The 24501-nt window shown below is 42.4% G+C and overlaps 1 protein-coding gene across 5 annotated transcripts in view; it reads right to left on the minus strand.

Moving 5' to 3' along the window:
- Positions 1 to 19710: 19710 nt before the first annotated feature.
- TAPT1 (transmembrane anterior posterior transformation 1) overlaps positions 19711 to 24501 on the minus strand; it is a 63298-nt gene continuing 58507 nt past the window's right edge. For all 5 annotated transcript variants that reach the window (XM_083630400.1, XM_083630396.1, XM_083630397.1 and 2 more), the window contains 2 exons: positions 23623 to 23783; positions 19711 to 21529 (listed from right to left, as the gene is read on the minus strand). In XM_083630400.1, coding sequence (XP_083486526.1) covers positions 21312 to 21529; positions 23623 to 23783 — 379 coding nt within the window. In that variant the 3' untranslated portion in view covers positions 19711 to 21311. The remainder of the gene's footprint in view (positions 21530 to 23622; positions 23784 to 24501) is intronic.

The raw sequence follows: 24501 nt of genomic DNA on the forward strand, positions 1-24501 counted from the left end.
ACGATAAGTAGAAGTTACTTGAAAGTATCAAATGGGCCTAGGACTAGAGTAAGAATGAATTGTAAAATGCTATGGATTTAGATAATTATGAAAAGAGGAGAAGATTGTAAATTAAAGGTGTCAATTTGATTAGAAAGTGGATATTGGAGAGCTGTTAAAAAGTGATTCAACGAAACTCAGTAAAGGTGGGATTCAAGGAAGTCAGTTAACAATGAAAATTAAATTAGGTCTTAAAGTATTAGGTGTTTACATGTTTGTTTTTGTTGCCTTTTATAGTATTGTAATGTCTTTTTTTCTTTATTTGTGTGTTTTGTTTGTTATAAACTTGGAAAATCAATTAAAAAAATTTGGAAAAAAGACCATTGATTTCTAAACTTTTCGGCATGCTTTACTTTGCATAGCATTGAGTTGCAAGTTAAGTTTTAATAACATTGTACTGAAACATGCTGCTCCTTTTCCCAACTTCACTAGTTTTCAGCATACAGTAGCAAACTCTTGCCTGTTGCATCATTGCTAAACTGAGAAGCACCGACTGTGGCTCAAGCTGGCACATGCCTGCACTTGTAGTTGTACATACAAAATCTGCATAGATCCACTCAGCTGCCCAGTGCAGACATATAGCCTGGTTTGCAAATTGGAAACAAGCCGTAGGAACATACTGAGCCAGCCCTCTCCTCTGGCTGCCCCGCTCCCCACTACAAAATTCTCCATTATCTGCACTGATGCTGACAATGGATAATGCTAATCAGGTTCTTTCTTCAACTCCACTTCAAACCTCAATTTAAAATCCAGGCTACAGCTGAAACCCTTGCAAGGAAGTGGTCAGGAAGGGAGAAACTTTACATTCATGCATCTATGCACAGGGATTTTTAGGGAGCTGGTGTTACATCTGAGTGGGCTAGGTCTTACATTTGAGGCAAAGGACGATCGCAATGTGGTTTGGGTAATAATAATAATAATAGTTTGATGCCGCTTTTATATGTCCAGAGTGCTATACATACATTGTGCAATTACTATAAGGTAGATCAATGGTATCTATATTGTAAGGGAAGTCAATCTTATCCCTATAAACAGTTTACAAATAAAAATGTACATTGATATGGTGCACAGTCCAAAAGATTTTAACTCACATGGGCTTTGGCTAAGGAATACATATAGGTTACTTTCTGAGTAATTGGTTTATTTCTTTTACCAAGTGGATAATAAAACCTGTTGTTGGTAAATTTGACCAAGGTCCATTATCTTTTTTTATTTATTTATAAAAAAATGCAAAATAATTTTTACCAGTCACTGTGAAGCAACAATGGGGAATACTACTGAGATCATGTAGGCTGGGGGTAGACAATCTGGGTGCATAGCTGTCAACGTTTTCCTTTTTTTAAGGGAAATTCCCTTATTCCGAATAGGATTCCTCGCAGGAAAAGTGAAAAGTTGACAGCTATGTCTGGGTGGCTGCCTTGGGGCACCAATGCTGGATTCTTAACTTATCCTTTATATCATAGAGGGGACCCAAAGGTCTTCTAGTCACCCCCTGTGATGCAGAAATCTCAGCTAGAGCATCCATGACAGATGGATGTTGTGGCCGAGGACATACTTCGGATAAATAATGTCACAAAGCTTCAGTTTTAATGTTTTTACACTGCATTTCTGAGTTTGCTTCGAACTCACTGCATTCAGTTAGACTTGCACCCTAGTAAATATGCTTAGGGTCATAGCCTCACAACCCAGCCATGAGCATTAAAGGTAAAGGTAAAGGGACCCCTGACCATTAGGTCCAGTCGCGGCCGACTCTGGGGTTGCGGCGCTCATCTCGCTTTATTGGCCGAGGGAGCCGGCGTACAGCATTGACTAAGCCACTTCTGGCGAACCAGAGCAGCACACGGAAACGCCGTTTACCTTCCCGCTGGAGCGGTACCTATTTATCTGCTTGCACTTTTGGCGTGCTTTCGAACTGCTAGGTTGGCAGGAGCAGGGACCGAGCAACGGGAGCTCACCCAGTTGCGGGGATTTGAACCGCCGACCTTCTGATCGGCAAGTCCTAGGCTCTGTGGTTTAACCCACAGCGCCACCTACGTCCCTAAGCATTACTCAGAAATAAATTCTTCTGAGTTGACTGGGGCTTACTCCCAAGCAAGTGTGCTTTGGATTGGATTCTCAGTCAATAATTCATAAAAACCAGACCTCCAAGATTTCAGGAATATGCCAATTTACACAGTCATTTCATGGGTTTACATGACATTCTCCTTGACTCTTGAATTAGGGGTTAGCATTTATCATGTAATGAATATGAACAGAAAGAACCATAGGGAGCATACTTTGCAGCTGTCTGAGAGTCTGAGAAATAATGTTTAAAATGCTTGTCGTTAATTTATTGGAATAAACTCAGCAATAACCTATTCATTGAAAACCTTGATTCAAATTAGGAACAAAAGACTGAGCATAACTATTTTCAGGACAGTAGCTGAAAGCTATTGAGGAACGGTGTCAACTTGAAATTTGAATTCAGTGGGTTTTTGTGTGTGTGATTTTTTTTTTTAGTAATCCATGACACAAAGGGTAGCATTGCTATTATTTCCACAAATGTTCTTACTCGCTAAAATAAAAATCATCACCAGTGCCCATCAACTGAACATTGCTTTTCCCCATTGTGAGCCTGTACTCTACCTCCATGTCTTCTTCTTTTTTAATATATATGTATTTTTAGTTTTTACATATATTTTCCAAACAGAACATATAATAATCTCATCTCATTTTATGCACCTCCATGTCTTCTTTACTGCAAATGCTGCCCTGACACTGCTCTAAATACAAAATTATTAGATTCCTCATGGGCTTTTCTGTGAACTGGTTGCCATAGTATTTGAGTGCTTAAGACATCCATATATTCATAGCTGTCAACTTTTCCCTTTTCTTGCGAGGAATCCTATTTGGAATAAAAGAATTTCCCTTTAAAAACGGGAAACGTTGACAGCTATGATATATTTATCTTTGCTCATGGGAGAGAGGGAAAGAGACAATGGCCCAAACGCAGAAACATCAAAACACAGAATGGGTGTTTTCGAACCCAGAACCCCTTGTGTCAACCTGACTTCCAGGTGAGAGGTGGGACGCTGTGGAATTGCACCTGGGATGAGAGCACAAATGCCGCTCACAAACACTCACCTAGCATTAGAGCTGCATTAGAGGTTTTCGTCTTTATTTTGTGAAAAGAAGCATGTTCCTGCACCCTGTTGTTGAGATAAATGCATTGTCAGGATCCCTTGGTAGGGCAGGGGGCACAAGTGATGGCTCACGGTTTGTTAGCCCTGATGTAGTGAGAGGGGAATAGAGACTACAGAGCTGAACGCTGGAGTAAAATGTGGGTGAAACAGCCTATCATATTTGGGCTGGTTTCCTGTGTTGGTACTGCCTCTTGGATACTTTATTTTGCTATACAGTGGTACCCTGGTTCTCAAATGCCTTGGTACTTAAACAACTTGGAACCCAAACACTGCAAACCAGGAAGTAAGTGTTCCAGTTTGCAAACATTTTTCGGAAGCCGAACATGCTCCATTTTGAGTATTGCATTTCCGATTTGAGTGTTTCACTTCCGATTTGAGCGCCTGTCTGCTTTTGCTATTTATTTTGCATTTTTGTTTTTGAGGCTCTCTTTTTTTGTTTTTGTGACTATGTGGAACCCAGTTTGGCCACTGATTGACTGATTGATTGATTGATTGATTGATTCTGTGACTGCAGTACATTGTTTATTGCTTTCATTTTATGGATCAATGGTCTTGTTATAGAGTAAAATTCATGTTAAATTGCTGTTTTAGGGGTAGTTTTTCAACAGCCTAGAACGGATTAATCCATTTTGCATTACTTTCTATGGGAAAGCATGCCTTGGTTTTGCAACGCTTTGGTTTTGGAACGGACTTCTGGAACGGATTAAGTTTGAGAACCAAGGTACCACTGCATGATAAACCAGACAACAATGATTTTTTTACCTGTTGTAGAAGTTGTAATGAGCTGTGCTAGATGCCGTATGACTTTAAATTGTATTTTTACAGATGTGCCCTGGACCATCTGAATGAACTTGCATCCTTGGTCTAGAGTCTGCAGAATATAAACGAAATCATATATAAACTAAATAAACTGAAGTGGCAGAATGAATATAGGTATATTCCATTTGGACAACTCCAGCTTCCTAATCCTATTTCTTTTCGTTAAAAACTGAAAATTCAGTAAGTGCAAAATGGGTGGGAAAGGGAAACTTTCAGAAGAAAAACAATCAGCTTCTCATTTGACCTCAGACGGAGAAATGAACATTTGGCTGTAGGCATTTCATTTGTCCACTTTGTGTCAAAACACACACACACACACACACACACACACTAGCAAGGAATGCTTTCATGTTGAGTGAAATTTACCCAGCTGAATATCACTTTGTAATCCCTTGGGAAGTGTCATCCCACACGGGCCTTGTTTTTAGGCTGGGCTCTCTTTGCCCTCTCAGAACCAGGCAAGATAAAAATGACAACACATCATGGAAGATTTAAAATGATACTCATTGTTTTTCAAGCCACAGCTTGTTCTTCAGGCTTCACAGCTAAATAAAGATGTGAAATGACAAGGGATTACATGTGCGCTATTGTGAGTTGTTCTCCCCTCGTGATTGTCGGTAATTTGTGTTTTTATTTCTACCGGCAGGATTTGACATCCTGATGTATTGGTACATCAGAAACAGAGAAAATAGGAATTAAATAAGGGGGAGCACACATATCTGCAGCAAACCAGATGTCAATGTCCTCTACAAGGTCTGTTTTTCTTAGCTGGGCAGCTGGAAGAGATGAAAAAGGATGGATATTATAATAATGTAGAATGTAGCCTTATTAGTGCCAAACTGGTGGCCCAATCATGCCATAACAAACAAGCAACTGTCTTCAGCATATGACCTGAAACCCTCCCAGTTCAGGGATGTCCTCTTGTGATGCAAGAGTGGAGATGTAGGAAGCAAGCAGGGGTAGATTTGGTTTCTGCAGGAACAACAAGACGCAAATGGAAAAATGGACCATCCTATTTCGTAATGCTCATGCGAGGAGTGATAAGGACTTCAATGGCCAAACCATTTAAAACAAAGTAGCCCCTCAGAAGCCCCCTCTGCCTGACATTCTCGTTTTCCTACATCTCAAAAACATATAACTGCATTTCAAAGCAGATTTGACAGTTCTTCCGGTCTCTCTGCCTGTCAGATTTATTTTGTTTTCAAATGTGTGCCCTGCCTCATGACTCCAGAGAGAGCTCAGGACAATTTACAGCATTTAAATAATGGGGGGAAAGCTCCTCTGAGCGGAGTGTCTCTTCAACGGCATAGCTGAGGTGGCCTTGCAGATGAATTTGGTTCCTCCTGAGCAGGGGTCAGCAAACTTTTTCAGCTGGGGGCCGGTCCACTGTCCCTCAGACCTTGTGGGGGGACGGACTATATTTTTTTTGGGGGGGGGGGAAATGAACAAATTCCTATGCACCACAAATAACCCAGAGATGCATTTTAAATAAAAGCACACATTCTACTCATGTAAAAACAGGCTGATTCCTGGACTGTCCACGGACCGGATTGAGAGGGCGGTTGGGCCGGATCCGGCCCACAGGCCTTAGGTTGCCTACCCATGCTCATGAAGAATGCTTGGGAAGTTTCCACATGGAAAGATTCCAGAGCTTCAGACTTGTTTACCAACTTTGGCAATGAAGGTTTTGCTCTGTGCTTAAGCATCTTGCCAACCTAGCAGTTTGAAAGCACGTCAAAGAACGTCACACCCCATAGTCGCCTTTGACTGGACTTAACCGTTCAGGGGTCCTTTACCTTTTCATTTTTACCTCCTGCCCCCCACCTCTAGGGTTGTCCGGATTTTCCTGGACATATCCGGAATACTGCAGTCGGCAGCAGTGTCCTGCTGAGTGTCTTCACCTCCATCGTTCTGCCCGGACACTGAGGTCCAGCGCCGAGGGCCTTCTGGCGGTTCCCTCACTGAGAGAAGCCAAGTTACAGGGAACCAGGCAGAGGGCCTTCTCGGTAGTGGCACCCACCCTGTGGAACGCCCTCCCACCAGATGTCAAAGAGAAAAATAACTACCAGACTTTTAGACGACATCTGAAGGCAGCCCTGTTTAGGGAAGCTTTTAATGTTTGATGTATTACTGTATTTTAATATTGTGTTGGAAGCCGCTCAGAGTGGCTGGGGAAACACAGTCAGATGGGTGGGGTATAAATTTTATTATTATTATTGTTGTTGTTGTTGTTGTTGTTGTTGTTGTTGTTGTTGTTGTTGTTGTTATTATTATTATTATCCAGACATATGGCAACCCATGTCGGCAGTGCCGTTTTCCCATAAAAACAGCTCAAAAATGGTTTGTTTGCTTTTTGCGATTTTGCCAAAGAAAAGCTCAACACCTTTTCTGTCCACAACTGCCTCATTGGGTGCAAACCTAGAAGTAGCCAAGAGATGTAGAACTGATAGACATGCCAAACCTAACTTGTAATTCCACTTTTGAAAATAAAGTGTTAATTCCTCACTCTGGACATTTCATGCCTGACAGTGCTGTTACATTGATGCTGTTACTATGGAGTAAGCTGGTACGTTTTGAGATGCTGCTGCTGTCAGCCCTTCCATAAGCAGACTCAGGTTGTATATTTGTGTAACTAAACCATATGCCATAAAGACACTACAGCCTCTGTTGTGCCTCATTCCCAGAGGAAACCCCATGCCTGGTTAAGTACCAAGAAACCTGGACTCCAATGCAGCAGTAACATTATGTTACATGTTATACATGACAGGACTCAGAATGTGATTCAGGCTTCATTGTGCCAAACACAAACAAGTCCTCAAAGGTTTAGAAGGCAGAAGCCTAATAAATAAAGCCAAACAATTGGCGTAATTTATTCACTATCTTTGAAGAGTGCAGGGGGATAAAGTCTCCCATGGATTCCCTCTGTAGCACATGCAGAGCAGATTTACTGATACAAGAAGTAACTCAAGATTGGCCGACATATCGTAGGATTAACCTGACAGGCCCTCTCTGAGCAACAGTTTCTATGATTAACTTTAGCAGCCGTGTGAGGCTCCTGGAGTGAGCTGCCTAAATCTGATACACAGCAAAACGTAATGCATTTTAGTTGAGTGTTCTTTTGAGAATATTTGCTTCTGGGACTGGGGAAGCTGTGGGGAAACTCAAGGAATTGTATGTAATTTGAACTGTGATTTGCAGAGGCACACTTTCCCCCTGTTGTTCAACAGAATTGGGTTAGGACCTGTCATAAAAGCACCATGCAATTAAAATTCATACTGTTTTTTACCAACCTTCCCTACTACCAAAAACAGCATAGTTTAACCCCTCTCTAGTCTCACAACATAGACCTTTCTCCAAATATGCATTTTACTTCTCTGCTGGAGCCCTGCATGGAATACAGTAGCTTAGTGTGCATTGTAGCACTACCAGTGTGACAGGGAACGAAAAGCACTGTGGCGAGAATGGCCAATAGGTCAGCAGCAAACTAAAATGCCATTTTTACCAACTGTAGCTTCAGGTAGGCAAGTTGTAAATATTATTTGAATGATAAATTAATTATTTATTTTAACGATTATTTATAATTTAATGATAAATTATTTATTATTTTAATGATAAATTCTAAGAACACACATGCAGAGTTCAAAGGCATAGAAAATATAAATTAACTTGTAATCTCGATTTGTATTATGAAAATATTAACATTTGTTGGATTGTAGCCAGTGCTTGTATTAACTGTACATTTAAGAAACAGAAAGCTACTAGGCTTGACAGAAAAAAGGATACACTTCAAGCTTCAGTCAGAAGTAAGTCCTATTCAATTAAGATCCCCTATAACTTTAATTATAAGCTTCCTCATGTTTCCCCCCAGCGCATGACTGTTTCCTGTTCAGTGGCAATAAGGGGCAAAACAATTCTTTACATGCCAACTCAGACGTAAAGGTAAAGGGACCCCTGACCGTTAAGTCCAGTCGCAGACGACTCTGGGGTTGCGGCGCTCATCTCGCTTTACTGGCCGAGGGAGCCGGCGTACAGCTTCCGGGACATGTGGCCAGCATGACTAAGCATGTGGCGAACCAGAGCAGTGCAAGGAAACGACGTTTACCTTCCGCCTGGAGCGATACCTATTTATCTACTTGCACTTTGACATGCTTTTGAACTGCTAGGTTGGCAGGAGCAGGGACCGAACAACAGGAGCTCACCCTGTCGTGGGGTTTTGAACCGCCGACCTTCTGATTGGCAAGCCCAAGGCTCAGTGGTTTAGACCACAGAGCCACTCAGACATAAGCCTCATTAAATTAGGTGGAACTTATTTTCAGCCAAATGTGTATAGAATTGCAGCTTCACTCCTTGTTCCTGGGGGGCACAGCTTTTATTACTGTCTTCCTCTCCATTTCCCCCCTCCCCTATTTTCTTAACATAGCCCATGTGCCTTGCATTTCATACCTGGGTAGACTGCCAGTTAGAAAGTAAAAATAACTGAGTTTAGAGGAAGTTACATCCTAATTGGTACCTAGCCAGATGTTACAGTGTTGCAGCAGATAAATAAATTTACACAAGAACACCCTTATTCTGCACAAATTGAAAACTAATAAACACTCATCTTAACCCTGCCTCATTTCCCCCCTACACTTTCAATCACTAGAATGAATTAAAAGCTTGGCGTTATCTTAGGGTCATTTCATAGTTTAGTATAGACCATTTCAGAATTCCTCCTACACATTTTTATGAACACATGGAGAAGAAAGTGAGGTGATTTCCACTTTCCCCACACCAACAACAACTTTCCCTCCAGCTCCTCCGTGCTTTGTGCAAAAGATCTGGATGGGGAGCTAACTTACATGCAGATGAACATATTTAATTTCCTCCCAGGGTCGGCCCACACCTGAGGCAAAGTGAGGGGAGAGACCCCATCAGGCATGGCCTTCTTCCACCCTCTAGTCTCTGCTTCTCAATGTGTATTGTATTGTTTTATGTACTGTGGCTTGCTGTTGTTTTACTGATTATAGTTTAGAAATTATTTATTGTAACTGTTGAGTGGATTTCTGTTTAACTTTTATATGTTGATATTATTATTTTATACTATTCTAATGATTGTTGAATGATACTTTTTTGATGGAGGTTGCCTATTTTAAAGTTACATTTTATTATCACATTTTTGTATTGCATTAGATCGTTATAAGATGCACATTTTTTGTTTCTTCAGCTTGCAAACCGCCTTGAGTATTGTAAGATAGAAAGGCGGTATACAGTGGTACCTCGGGTTAAGAACTTAATTCGTTCTGGAGGTCCGTTCTTAACCTGAAACTGTTCTTAACCTGAGGTACCACTTTAGCTAATGGGGCCTCCTGCTGCTGCCATGCCACCGGAGCATGATTTATGTTCTCATCCTGAAGCAAAGTTCTTAATCTGAGGTACTATTTCTGGGTTAGCGGAGTCTGTAACCTGAAGCGGCTGTAACCTGAAGCGGCTGTAACCCGAGGTACCACTGTACAAATTAAAAATGATGATGATGATGATGACTGCTTCAGACGGCAAGATCCACAGGGGCAACAGATCCCAACGCAGATATTTATTCCTCCCTTGTTCCTGTCGTAGATCTTCTCTCACCCTTTCTTCCCTGGCAAGGAGGGGAGCACCATTTTGTGCCAAAATGTATTGGGACAGCCCTGGCTCCTCCACCCAACTGGGAACCTCAACTGCTTGGTTTCTGAATGCGCATGGAATAGCTAATGCACACACAACTGTCAGGTACACAGATTTCCCATTCAGATGTTCCATGAGGAGGTCAAGGGGCAAAAACAGCGGGCACAATGGCAGTGGGAGTCAGTCGCCATGCATTCAGGAACACATGCAGGGTTGTGACTTTAAATTTGCAACTACCGTATTTTTCCATGTATAAGATGCTCCCATATACAGTATAAGATGACCCCAATTTTTGAGCCCAAAATTAAGAAATAATTAATTGCAACATTCCGTGTATAAGACAACCCCCAATTTTAAACTTAAAAAAATTGGGGGGGGATATAGTCTTATACACAGGAAAATACAGTAATATACTTCTCTGTGTCTGGGAAGACTTCTCACTATATAGAATCAGTTACCTTCTTTATGGGTGGCCCAATGGGTAATATTGAACCTTGCAAGTTCAGTAAAAAAAAAAAAGGGAATGATAAGAAACAGCCCTTTAAGATAGCTCAGCGATCCTATCCCACATTGTAAGTCTGAAGCTGAGACTTAGGAACACTAACAACCCAAAACGCTGACTTCTGAAAGAGACTAGATGAACTGGAAATTTTCCGGTTTCACAGCTCATAGTAGTGCTAACATGCTATAAAATAAAATATCACAGGATTTAGGTATAATAATACAATCATAATTTATTATTTATACCCCGCCCATCTGGGCGGCTTCCAACAAAATATTAAAAATACATTAAAACATCAGTCATTAAAAACTTCCCTGCAAACTTTTCTTGCAAGTTTGTCTGCCTCCCAAGTCCATTCCGGGAAGCCCTGTAACGTCATTCATGATTAGCTTTTTGAACAGCACTAAGAGGTTTACAGGAGCTAATTTTTAATCTGTCTCATTTAACCTTCATATACATACTGCCTTAGTTGCATTCTAAGATCTGATGATGTCACTGCTTGTAATTGGCTAGGACAAAATATAGTCCAGATTTACGAATGCTTTGATGGCAGTGGAATTATGCAATTATTTTGATCCAAACGGTCTCCAAAGGGAAAATATCTACCGGCTAATTTATGTGTTATTAGCCTAATTGGAGGAATTTTCCCTCTTCGTTAATCTCAAATTGAAGAGAATTTGCAAATCAGAAAAGCACACAAACCTGTCTTTGGCCAAATGGATTAGTATTTCCTGTGTGATACTGCAAGGAATGCTGCAATTGCTTCTTGGGTAGAGATGGGGAGAAGCTTTTTTATGGGTGAAAAGGAAGGGGACATAACATGGTGACGAAGAAGACACCTGGCTTTGGTTAAAACAAGGCAAACTGTCACAAGGTGGGAGGATGGGAATTCATTATATGTGGCTTTCCAGATAATGTGGCTTTCCAGTTCCCACCAGTTTTACCCATTGTCTTGTTCTGCTATCAGAATTGTACTGTGCACAATAGTTTGTTGTGTCTTTCTACATGCTGCGTCTTTCCCAAAGGAACATCATCCCTGGGAAAATCATGTTGCTTACTCAAATCCTCCTTTTCCCCACTCCCACATCTCTGCCAACTTTTAGCTCTCTTTGCTCTGCTACAGGAACTTTCTTTTTGTAAAAAGAAGAAGATAGAAGAGTACTTGGAGCTCAGTAGATCTAATCCGTCGAAGATAGAGGTCCTCTGGCTGGGTCGGGATGGCATGGGGATGAGGGACCAACTCCCTTCTCTTGCGGGGGCCCAGTTAGTACCATTGCCTTCTGTTAAGAGTTTGGGTGTAATCCTTGACGCCTCCCTTTCCATGGAGGCGCAGGTTACAGCAACAGCCAAGGTGACATTTTTCCACCTTCGCTGCATCAAGCAGTTGGCCCCTTACCTTTCCCACCCCGACCTGGCCACAGTGATCCATGCGACGGTCACCTCCAGGCTTGACTACTGTAATTCGCTCTACACGGGGCTGCCCTTGAAGCTGTCCCACAAACTCCAGCGGGTGCAGAATACCACGGCGAGACTCCTCATGGGGTCCCTGCCATGGGAGTATTTTCACCCAGTGCTTTTCCAGCTGCACTGGCTCCCGGTGGAGTACCGGGTCAGATTTAAGGTGCTGGTTTTGACCTTTAAAGCCCTTCAAGGCCTAGGACCCTCGTACCTAAGGGACCGCCTCTCCCAGTATGTCCCACGGAGGACCTTAAGGTCCATAAATAGCAATACCCTAGAGGTCCTGGGCCCTAAGGAAGTCAGATTAGTCTCAACCAGAGCCAGGGCCTTCTCAACACTGGCTCCGGCCTGGTGGAACACTTTGTCTCATGAGACCAAGGCCCTGCAGGATCTGATTTCTTTCCGCAGGGCCTGTAAGAGAGAGTTGTTCCGCCTGGCCTTTGGCTTGGAGCCAATTTGATTCCCTCCCCCTCTTTTCCCCCCCTTTCTCCTCCTGTGATGAGGCTGCATTTTAACGTTTTAATGTTGTATTTTAATCTTGTTTTTTAAGTTGTATTTCAATCAACTTGTTTTTATTATTGGTTGTTACCCGCCCTGAGCCCGGTCTTGGCACGAGTCCCGGGGGCGTGGTGTGCCGCCCGCAGCGTGTCCTGGGGGCATGGCACACCATCTGCGGGGGTGTGGCGGGGGCAGCTGCGATGGCACCCCTCCAGGATCACGCTGCCGGGGGCGGTGCGCTCCCCCCGCACCCCTCTTCCTCCGCCAGTGGCTGAGATCACACCACACTACCCGAGAAATGGGTACCGTATTTTTCGCTCCATAAGACGCCCTTTTTCCCTCCTAAAAACTAAGGGGAAATGTCTGTGCGTCTTATGGAGCGAATGCAGACAGGAGGCTCTGCTCAGCGCTCACTTTCATGAGCCGCGTGGAGCATGTGTGCGGCTCTTGGGGGCTTTTCCCCGAGGAGGGAGAAGGGCAGCCCGTCAGTCCCTTCTCCCTCCTCAGGGAAAAGCCCCCAAGAGCTGCAAACACGCTCCATGCTGCTCTTTTAAAGGAGCGCTGAGCAGAGCCTGTATGCATCCTAGGCTGTGCTCAGCACTCCCTTTCACGAGCCGTGTGGAGCTATGTGTGGCGCTTGCAGGCTTCTCCCTCCTCAGGGAAAAGCCCCCAAGAGCCGCACACACGCTCAGCGCACTCATTAAAGGGAGCGTGGCTCTTGCGGGGTTTTCCAGGAGGTGGGGGAAGGGACAGAGGGCAGCCCCTCAGTCCCTTTCCCCACCTCCCGGAAAAGCCCCCAAGTCAGTGATGAGGTGCCCTTCTCTCTCCTCGGGGAAAAGCCTGCAAGCGCCGCACACACGCTCCTCACGGCTTTTTAAAGGGGGCGCTGAGCAGAACCTGGGATGCATACAGGCTCTGTTCAGCGCTCCCTTTAAATAATTTTCCCCCCCTTGCATCCCCCCCTCTAAAAACTAGGTGCGTCTTATGGAGCGAAAAATACGGTAAGTTTACTGCCTCCTCACAGAGGACTCCCTATTGAACTGCATTGAACTTGTTTTACAGTTGCCAATTCAGTAATGGAACACTAGCATTTTTATTCATGATAAATCTTTGGTGTTCCATGTGCATTTGCATGCAGCAAGTGTCTCCTCAGTGTTTCAGTCTATGACAGGGTGACACTGGATAAAGGCTAAACTGATCACTGTGATGGCAAATGCGTTGGTGGTTTCTCAAGGCAATCTCAGCATCAGCAGACCAGTCTTTCAAAGCACAACTCTTTTTATTTTAATCTGGTTCTCCCTCCCCTTCCCCGCTTCATCTCTAGTCCTCGAGCAAATTAAAACACGAAGCAGAGAGAGAGAGAAACCCTTAATAAAAAGGCTAATTAGGACAACTGATATGCAAGATCCAGCTCTAACCAGCTGCTAGATTTATTTGAGCCATTTAATGAAGATATCTATCTTTGATTTTTTCCCTTTTTTAGCAGATTATAATGTTCATTTATATTTTCATTACTGGACAAAAGTAGTCCTGTTATTATCGTGAACCTTTATTTACATTGTGATATATGAGTATATCATGTTTAGCTGATGATATAGCACAATGTTGCAAACCAGATATTGCCCAGCCCTACTTGAGGCATTGCTTTGTTGGCAAATGCTTGTCTATGGCATTAAAATACACATATATTTAGGTTGCTGAGGCACCACAAAGTGCTTCAAGTGTCCCCAATTTGATGTGCCACCTCAAATGGATCCTGTTTTACCTCTGGCAAGCCAAAAATCTCTTCAGAACACCCCCTACCTCTTTGCCACAGGATTTGGAATTAAACTGAATCAGATCAAAAATCTATATGAAAGTCCACAGTGCTTATGTCATCAACTATCTACACTGACCTAGGTAAAAACCCAGACTCTCAAGGCCAGAAGCGAGATGAGCACCACACCCCATAGTTGTCTTTACTGGACTCAACCGTCCAGGGGTCCTTTACCTTTTACCTTTACCTTACACTGATCTTGTACAGATGTGTGAGTTTTCAGCGCCATTTACCAGGTGATTTAACAAAGGGGTGGGGATTTGACATTTTCTCGTTCTTGAGCTCCCATTCAGATGCTAGCATAGGCTTGCGATAATGTTCCCAGGCAAATTGGTTCCTTTTGAAATCCACCTGAAGTTCAAAAATGGTCTTTTAAACAGAAATGTTAAGGCTAAGTACATTAGCTCAGGAGGGAACGTAGGCATTTAAAGGCCAAATATAGTCTCAGCTTTTCATTTTTCTTCCTAATTAGATAGGTCTAGTTTCCAACCCCATCCATTTGCCTCACAGCAAGCAATTAGTTCTCAGAACAATGGCAGGAAGAAGTAAGACTCCGTTTCCTCCTGTGCTGAGAATGTACTATTAAAGAGAACTGTTACATGCCCTGTTGCTTTTAGATTACTTCATTGTAATTTTCATTACACATAAAACTACCTTATTTGACAAATTGAATGGAAATTGAAATGACTCTGTGGCTAGATTCACATCTTATCAGATTAAGAATTTCTGTCATATATTTCCTGCTTTTTCACATCATTGCCAACATTTTACCACCTCAAGAGACAGTTTTTATCAGTAGATTCCTGCTACAGGTGGGAACGCGGGTGGCGCTGTGGGTTAAACCACAGAGCCTAGGGCTTGCCGATCAGAAGGTCGGCGGTTCGAATCCCCGCGACGGGGTGAGCTCCCGTTGTTCTGTCCCAGCTCCTGCCAACCTAGCAGTTCGAAAGCACGTCAAAGTGCAAGTAGATAAATAGGTACCACTCCGGCGGGAAGGTAAACGGTGTTTCCGTGTGCTGCTCTGGTTCGCCAGAAGTGGCTTAGTCAGGGACCGAGCAATGGGAGCTCACCCCGTCGCGGGGATTCGGACTGCCAACCTTCTGATCGGCAAGTCCTAGGTTCTTTGGTTTAACCCACAGCGCCACACGCGTCCTTAGAGACCAAGTAAATTTGTTATTGGTATGAGCTTTCTTGTGCATGCACACGAAATCTCATACTAATAACAAACTTAGTTGGTCTCTAAGGTGCTACTGGAAGGAATTTTTTTATGGAGTGTGTCTCATGAGAGAGGGGCAGTGGTTTGTGGGGACTTGTGCCAGCCAGGAGGCAAGAATCTGAGGCAGGGGAGACTTCAGGGCTGGAGGGTGGAGCACAGGATGGGTCGGAAGAAGAAGAGGAAAAAGCAGGCGAGGCAATTGAAGGACCGGGTGCTTCCCCACACTCTCCTGCACCCAGAACCAAGAAGGGACTGAAGAGGGAAGAGCAGAGGAAATTGTCACGCAGACACAGTCTCCAGCTGCATGCACACAGCCCATCAGGAAAAGGTACATAAACTGGTAGAGAGTGGTCCATAGAGCATGGACCTGGAATTAGCTGCCTAGCCTTTAGACTGGTGTGCTGGAGAGCTGTAGAAGCAACTGTGTTATCTTTAAATTAATTTAATTTTTATTGGAATTTTATATACAACATAACACAACCCCCCCACCCCCCAATACACAAATCCACCCTCATTAAACGTGAACGTAACATACAATACAAACAATCAAATAAAAGATTTCCTTTATCCTGTATCTGGCCTCCTTATTTACTTCTTATATTATTCCTTTATGAATAATTATTAAGATTTTTTTAATTATAACTTAAATATTCACAAAGTCTCCTGCAGACATTAAGTCCAAGTATGTATTTTAAGGCACTGTTTTGTGAAGTATTCTCTGCATTTTCCCCATGCTTTTTGAAACTCTTGTACTAGACAAGAGACAAGAGCAACTGTGCTATCTTTGACAATAAATACTGTACTTAACTATCTGCTGTGCACATTCTTTTGGCTGGGAAGTGTCCCTGACACCTGGCATTTCAATGAAGCTGTAGAGAGAAGGGATGGTTCAATATCAATTGGCCTCAACTTGCATCTTTTATTTTCTCCAACAGCAACCTTGAGGAGAAAGCAAAGCCTTGGGTGGTTGCCTGGCTGAGAACGCACATAGACAAAAATCATTTGAGATACCAAGCTATTGTGGACCTGCACTCGCCCTGTTTTGGTCAATTTCCACTGTAGGATCAAGGTCAAGAGAAATCTGGTTCAGATAGTTCCCAGCAGAAGCCAGCTGTGCACAGCAATGGTTGGCTGGCCTTTGGGACATCATGAAGTCACCTCCTGTCAGCCCAGGCACAAGAATGAAAACTTTCTTCATATGAGAATGGGGAGAATATTTGAATAAAGCAGCGCTTTCCAAACTTTTCATGTTGGTGACACACTTTTAGACATGCATCATTTCACGACACAGTAATTCAGTTTTACAGTGGTACCTTGGCTTACAAATTTAATTCATTCCGGAGGTCTGTTCTTAACCCGGAACTGTTCTTAACCTGAGGTGCGCTTTCGCTAATGGGGCCTCCCGCTGGCGGCGCGGCGGTTTCCATTCTCATCCTGGGGCAAAGTTCTTAACCCAAGGTACTTAACTACTTCCGGGTTAGTGGAGTTTGTAACCCGAAGTGTTTGTAACCTGAAGCGTTTGTAACCCGAGGTACCACTGTACTAGCAAATCAAATGTTAAACCAACCCTTTATAAGAGCTTTCGCATGATACACCTAAACACTGCGGCCAACACAGTAACATGTCACAACACCCAGTATGGAAAGTATCAACTGCTCTAATTAGTTTGGCCCTCAGTCTGAACTCTTAGTTTCACACTGGGTGGCTACAGATAGCAGTTCACCAAATAGTTGTCTGCCAACTAACAGTCACTCACTATGGTTTGTGGCAAAGGCAAAGGGCCCCTGGATGGTTAAGTCCAGTCAAAGGCGACTATGGGGTGTGACGCTCATCTCACACTGAGGGAGCTGGTGTTTGTCCACAGACAGCTTTCCGGGTTTGTGCATGATATACCAGCCGTGTTTTAACATGTTAGAATTCTACCACACACCCACAGTCACTCACAAATCAGGAGAGCAATAAAATACCTTCACCACTTAACACAACCAATCTGCCAAGTGATTACAAGACAACCATGTTAAATTAACGCACAGGAAATATATAGTGTAATCTGTAATCTACCCCCAGGGGCCAACAGTTCTAAACCATAGTGTTGTGCTATAAATATAATGCTTGTTTCTATCTGGAAGAACTATCAGGATTTTGACTTTGAGTCATTTGGAGTCAAAGATTTCATTCAAACATCTTCTGCTGAAGGAAGCAGTGATTTTATTTAATACAAAGTTCCCCAATCCAGAGCAAGCTAGCTACATTTAAATCCTAATGAAATAAAGTGGGTCACTGTTGAGAATACATCTAAGATCTGCAGCTCAACTGGGTGTTCCTATTGAGTTGGCAATGCAGACAGGTCAGAAAATAAGTACTGTATTATATTCCTGTAGCTGCTGCTGCATTCAACCACTGCTGTTGAGCTCATAGGTGCAAATATATTGAACTCAAACCTGATGCTTATTTAAGTGGGCGATATTTAAGCTGCCATTCTACACACATACACTGAGGAATAGCACTAACACCTGGGTCTGGCTTTGGAGCATATTGTACAATTCTCTAGCGTGGGGCTGAAATGACCCAGAAAGAGTACGAGAGTTAGAATTTTATTCCTTATCCAGCAAAATCTTTTAAGCAACTGTCATTTATCTTGTTTATGAGCTGGACTTTTATATGTGAAATCTCTCCCCCCGAAGATCAAGTTTGTTACATTATACCCCCCACCCCCAATCTTCCTTGAAAAAGTATTCCGTGGCATATTTGATACAGAATTCATCCTTCCCTCATCTGTCACCAGGTATCATAATTGCAACAACAAAATGTGGAAACTCGATTATAGCCATGAGAAGAAACAGAGTATCATCTTCTAAAATGAATCTGCGGATGTAACTGGACCATTTACTTACTACAGCATAGGGTCAAGTGAATAGGAAACTATTTGTACTGGGACACAAAGGTGCATTATTTATCGTTACAAAGAGGACTTTGAATCAAAGTCTTTCAATTGCCCCCACCTTCAAACTAAATCTGAAGAGTTATACTGCAATTGCAATTTGCTTGCGGGTGAGGGACGGGAATTGAACCTTGCCCAAACCACAAAGGGAAGACCGTAGGGTGTGCATCGTACCAGCGTTTTCTCAACACAATCGCTAAGGCTCGTGCAATCTGTGTCATGCAGACTTCTGGGGCTGTTGGCAAGGCATGTGAACAAGGAGCTCAAACTGATTTGTGGTAATCAAAGACGTCAATAAATAAAAATAATAAAAGACGTGCTAAAGTTTCAGTCACCCCTTAAAAGGGGTGGGGGTAGGGAAGAGACCCCAGTCTTGCATGAAAACCTAGGAATTGTATTTTGGTATATATATGCTTTTTCTGTCGCCTCCTCCAGGCAATCAAGTCAACCCAGGCTTGCTGTCCAACATGAATCACTTGCCTGAGGTCTATATAAGTGAGCTGTGGACCTGCAGCTAACGCTGGCCGGTTCACTAGGCAAACACATGAGCAGCTGTGCTCACATGTAAGGCCAGAGCAGTCAAATCATCTGGATTTCTGTTTCCCTGATTAAGGGTACAGAGGCTGGCTTTCTTTTGGCATAGGCCAACTTAATGCAGCTCCCCACTCTTTAGCCAGAAGCAAGCCCTGTGGACTGAATTGAACACAGCTGCTTCATTCTTGCAAAGGAGAAACTGTAGATGGGAAGGAATCTCAGGTCTCGGTGGTAGGGACACTTATTTAGAAACAAGTCCAGTTGGCATCAGCGGGACTTACTCTGAAGAAATGAATACTAGTGGTTTGTCTTATACACAGAGCCATGCAAGCTGTTTACAACCAATTCAATCATAAAATAATGAAATTAATGAAATTAAGTTAGCTGAGCTCTGGTACTGCAGCAATGGTCAGCACCAATAGCCTGAAATCCTGGCAAGTGCATTTACACTAAAGGTGCCATGTGCATGCATGTGAGGAATATAAACCACAATGCAGTATGCAATAAAATTCAACACATGAACCCTATTCCAAGCCCTCAAGTGAGGAACATGAAAACATATTTTTCCCAAGGGAGACAGGTTGTTAACCAACCTTTAGCAAAAAAGGTAGCATTTAGTTAATTGAAAGGTATTGACCAGGATCCAAATGACCACATACAGCACATCAACAGCACAGAGAGGTTTTCTTTGTTTATTTAGGTCTTCTTCCACAGGCAGACTCCTGTCCTCCAAAAGCATTGTGGAATGGCATGAGATGCTGCTACTGGAAGGAAATATCACCCCTCATCTGTGTGTATACAGTAGCACTTTGTCCTTACATACAAGGTATTCTGGACCCTAGTGTTGAGTATTATGTTCCATATAACAATATTCAACACTCAGTTTCATTCCAGCAAGAGAAGCAGAGCCTTGATTTTTTTTAAACAAAGGATACAAAATTGATTTTTTATTGTCACACAAGATGCACTTATAAAATTCATACAGAATGTCATTTAAGAGGGAAAAAAATCATTCCAAGCTTCCCTTAAGCAACAATTAAATAAAAATTAAATTACAACAAATTCACAAATATTCTGAATTAAATTTTAATGATCAAAATTTGTCAAAATGAACACATCTGAAACAATCATTTCTGTATATTTCTAGCTTAGTTTTAAAATCCCTATTCCCACTGTATTCTTAACTTTGGCCACTTCTTCAAGCTGAAGTGGGAATAGAGGCTTGATAAAAGGGGTGTGGGCTGGTGAATGGCTACTTCAGAACAGCCTATATATTTCCACCTTTTTAGCATTCACTGAAGCCTCTTTATCTGAATTTAATTTCTGTACACTGATTTTATTTTAGCAACAGTATCTGCAGCCTTGGAGGAATAAACATGTATTTTGAATTTTAAAATTTAGTATAACTTATCGTTTTTTTTTTCTGGGCCACTTTACAATGGCTAATAAATGAACCAACAGAGATCTAATCAGCACAAAAAAATCTCATGTTTAAAAAGTTTAAAATATTGCATTGTGTTTCTTAGACATTGCCGATCAGGTAGCAAGAAAGCACTTTGAGTGCAGCAGGCTTTCTCACTATGCTGAGCTGAAATGTCTGTTATTCCAGATTCAACCCTTCTTGAATTCCTCTTTGCCTGTTTCCCAAGTCTTATGCACCCCAAGTAAAACAGCTTAATACTTCAAAGCCCAAGTATTTCTAAAGCAACATTCATTCTACTAAAAAGTCTAAAACTAAAACCACCTATTTGAGGCTGTCTCCATTTTTGGCCATGTGCCGCTTTTCCAGCAAAGTCAAATAAATGCTCTCAGCTGATTGACACATTACCATGTGCAAGTAACTTATTTTGTCTATTTCAATGCAAGGGCTCACAGTTGCAAGTGAAACATCTTTAAGTGCCAAGTGCAATCCCACATGTTGATTTTGCCCTTCCTCCCCCAAGCTTGTACACTTTTAACATTTACAAACTCAAGCTTTTCATGTTGAAAACACAGTGCAAATTAAACAGAAAGGAAGAAAAAGCTGTTCTTGCCCAGTTATCGCACATTCCACTATTCCATGTTGTTGGTCAATTTCTGGCTACAGTCTTAACATTTAGACAAAAATATTATGCGGTAAATATTTCCTTTAAGGGTGATTTAGTTGGATTAGATGAAATACATTTTGAACAATCCTCTCGTAGCAAGAATATCTTGATTATGTATTCTACTAAAAGTTTGAAAAAGTCTTTTGGCAGGTGAAGAATTTTGAAATGTTTTGTAGTGGCTTATGAAAGCAGAAAGGGATGCTTGTTGTTAAAGACGCAAACAGGTTCCCAATGTTATCCTTCTAATTAAGGGGCTTTATGAATAGTGATGCGTTCTGGAAGCACTGTTTCGTAAAAATGGATTTAAATATATTTCACACGTTATTTTTCAGGAAAGCGATGCCGTAGCTTTGCCAAGCGGTAGGTCTCTCAAAACTCACATTTTCCAAAACAACCAAGTTAACGATGTGAAGCTTGATTGGTTACCAAGCCAAGTTATTCACTGTAATAGGTCTGCCATTAATAATTTAAGTTTTTAAATAAATATTTTTAAGTGCCTGTTTGGCACCCATCCATCGTGGCAGCGCCTGCTGTCCCAACAGCTCAGTATACTAAGCACATTTTATTTACAAAAGTTTAGTCAATTCTGTTTCCACAAATTGTAAACCTGTCTATCTCCAACAAATCTTTCTTTGCAGATCTGTGTTTTGACTCGGAATTGTCCTGGCTTATATCTTTCTCATCTCCATCAGGAGTTGTCAGGAACTGATCCGAGTTGCTCGTCACAAGCTGCGGCGCTGCATTTTCCTTCTGGTGTACAGGCTGACTGGTCACGGAAGCAGACAGGTTTTCATCTGTGGAAATTCATGCATGGAAAACAGAAATTAGGACTTCGCACAGTGGGAGAAGACGCTGATTACAGATCTGTATGTTTATTGGCTTGTCACTGCGCTGCAGGGTTTGCAAGTTAAAGATCTGTTCAACAGATATGCAAGGCAACTCAGTAAAGTTGGGATATCAGGGCATAAAATCCTGCTACGTAATTTCTCTCTTTTGTTGACAGTAGTGTTACATACTCCCATTTAAGCCATGTCAGTAACCTTCTAACTTTTGCATTTCTAATGTAAAATAACCTTTTTGAAACCTTCAGGTTTTTAAAGATAAAACCATACCAGCCCTCTCTGACAACTCCATTAAGTAAGGGAGCTCAGTTATGGCAGAAGTTGCTAGTGATTACTATGTATGGATACACACAAAGAAATGCTAAACAAGAGCAGGGAAGGATGAATGACTTGCTGACACATGATTTACACCAACTCTACACTTTACTGTCCTTCAAAAGCACAAATGGAGATAGTGATTTACCATAGATCAGTTTTTATTTCACTTTAATTTGCTACACTGGATGGAATGTTCTTTATTTTCTTTTGCCCAATTCTCTTTCACCTTTGAGCCTGCCCAACCATTAGAAGGTTGGCTGTTGAGCCAAAAGAGGTTTCCCATCCCTGCTCTGCTGAAATCAGATGTATAATAATAATAATTATATATTTATACCCCAGGCACTGGGTTGGGTGGCCTCAACCATGCTACATCAGATACTGAAGTTTTAAACTGGAATTAATCAGGCTACATAGTAAATAAATAATAACTCGAAAACCATTCCATTGCATTTTCTTAAAAGCTTAGTTCCTTGGAAGCCAAGTCTGTTGTAAAAGAAGGTAAAGGTAAAGGACCCCTGACAGTTAAGTCCAGTCGCAGACGACTCTGGGGTTGCAGCGCTCATCTCGCTTTACTGGCCGAGGGAGCCAGCGTTTGTCCGCTGACAGTTTTTCCAGGTCGTGTGGCCAGCATGACTAAGCCGCTTCTGGTGAAACCAGAGCAGTGCACAGAAACACCGTTTACCTTCCCGCCGAAGCGGTACCTATTTATCTACTTGCACTTTTTGGCGTGCTTTCGAACTGATAGGTTGGCAGGAGCTGGGACCGAGCAACGGGAGCTCACTCCGTCACGGGGATTTGAACCGCCAACCTTCTGATCGGCAAGTCCAAGAGGCTCAGTGGTTTAGACCACAACGTCACCCAAATCCCTAAGCCTGTTCTTAGGAGCAATGAAAACAAAGGTGAACCTTTTAAGAAATAAAATGATCAAATTCCATATAATTTTTGGAATTGCCCTGTTCAAAGTGCTTATAAATAACCCAGATAAGATGGAGTAGTTTGTTAGAAGTTCGTCACTGACTGGACTAATATACTTTAATCCCAATACTGTGACTTGAGTTCCTCAGTTCTCAAATGTGGTGCTATTACTGTTCGAAGGGCATTGAGGAATGGACCAGGAGTGCATGATGTTTTAACATTACTGAAACTAATGGAGTGTAGACCTAGTAAGCGGCTTAACTGAAAAAATGCTGGGAGCCCCTTGTAAGACTAGGATAAAACCAAAACCAAATGCTGTGCTTTGAAAAAAAATCTAGAAATGGAAAAGACCTTAACTTCCTGTGGGCTCACATACTCAGCTTTCTCCTCTCCTCTCTGCAAGCATGGCTGCAAGAAGTTCAGAGGTTTTGCTTTAGATTTCAAATTCAGCCTTAATTGTGAACCCCAAGCTGTGGTTAATTTTAACAATGGTTTGTTGAAACCAGCCAGCTTCATTAACTTTGCCCTGATCCCACAATAAGGCCTCTTATTCTTCCTGGAGAAATTAAAAATTCAGGTCTGTTCTAATTCAGAACAGTGAATATTTGGCATTTTCCCCAAAGTGCCAGATATTTTTAAGTGATCAAAAACACGAAGATGTCTTTTGTTGGGTCAATACTGGAAGTAATACTTTGAGTTACATGGACCCCTGCGGTTTCCTAACACTTCAGCTAGTGCTTCCAAGGACAAAGCGAGGCTGCACAGTAGACGAGAGATAGGACAGAAGTCCAGAAGTAAAAGGTTCTGCTCACCTTGTGTGGGCTTGTACTTGCTTTGTGATTTGCCTAGTGGTTTGCCTGGGGTGCTAGCAGGAGGCGGGTTGAACAACTTCTCTTCCATGTTTGCTTCTTTGACGTACTGGCATGACTTTCCCAAGAGCACAATGCTATTAAGTACTTTGAGTGATATCAACCTGCAAGCAACAAGTACGTATGAAGTGATTCCAAAAACAGGAAGTGGATATGTCAGAATCGCCACTTCTTCCCTCTCTGTCTCCTCCATCCCTGCCTGATTCAAATTTCTGCCATTCTTTTAAGCCACCACTTCCCCCAGTTTCCACCTTCTCACTCCCATGCCATGGCTGATGCTATTGTGCAACCTGCTTTCGTTTTGCTCCCCTACCCCATCCTGACTTCATGCAAATACAGGATTCTGATGTAGCACTACAAATCCTGCAATGGGGGGCTGCACATTATTATATATAAAGAAAAGCATTTTATGCTTGTGAAGTATGGCAAAGCCATCCAGTTGCCTGCATTTGTCACGACCCCCCACCGCTGCCAAAAAGATGCCAAGGAAGAAAACCAAAATGAGTCAAGAGCAGAAGCATTTTGACAATTAGGGTCCCTGGACCACATAAACTGTCATTCAGATCCATAGGTGTGTGTAGTATGGGTTGCTATAAAGAAGGTGCAAGTACAGTGGTGCCCCGCAAGACGAATGCCTCGCAAGACGGAAAACCCGCTAGACAAAAGGGTTTTCCGTTTTGGAGGTGCTTCGCAAAACGAATTTCCTATGGGCTTGCTTCGCAAGACGAAAATGTCTTGCGAGTTCCTGCGGGGTTTTTTTCCTCCCCCCCCCTTTTCCCAAGCCGCTAAGCCGCTTATCAGCTGATCGCTAAGCCGCTTATC

The sequence above is a fragment of the Podarcis filfolensis genome, assembly GCF_964270895.1.
Source record: "Podarcis filfolensis genome assembly, chromosome: 9".
Taxonomy (NCBI): Eukaryota; Metazoa; Chordata; class Lepidosauria; order Squamata; family Lacertidae; genus Podarcis; species Podarcis filfolensis.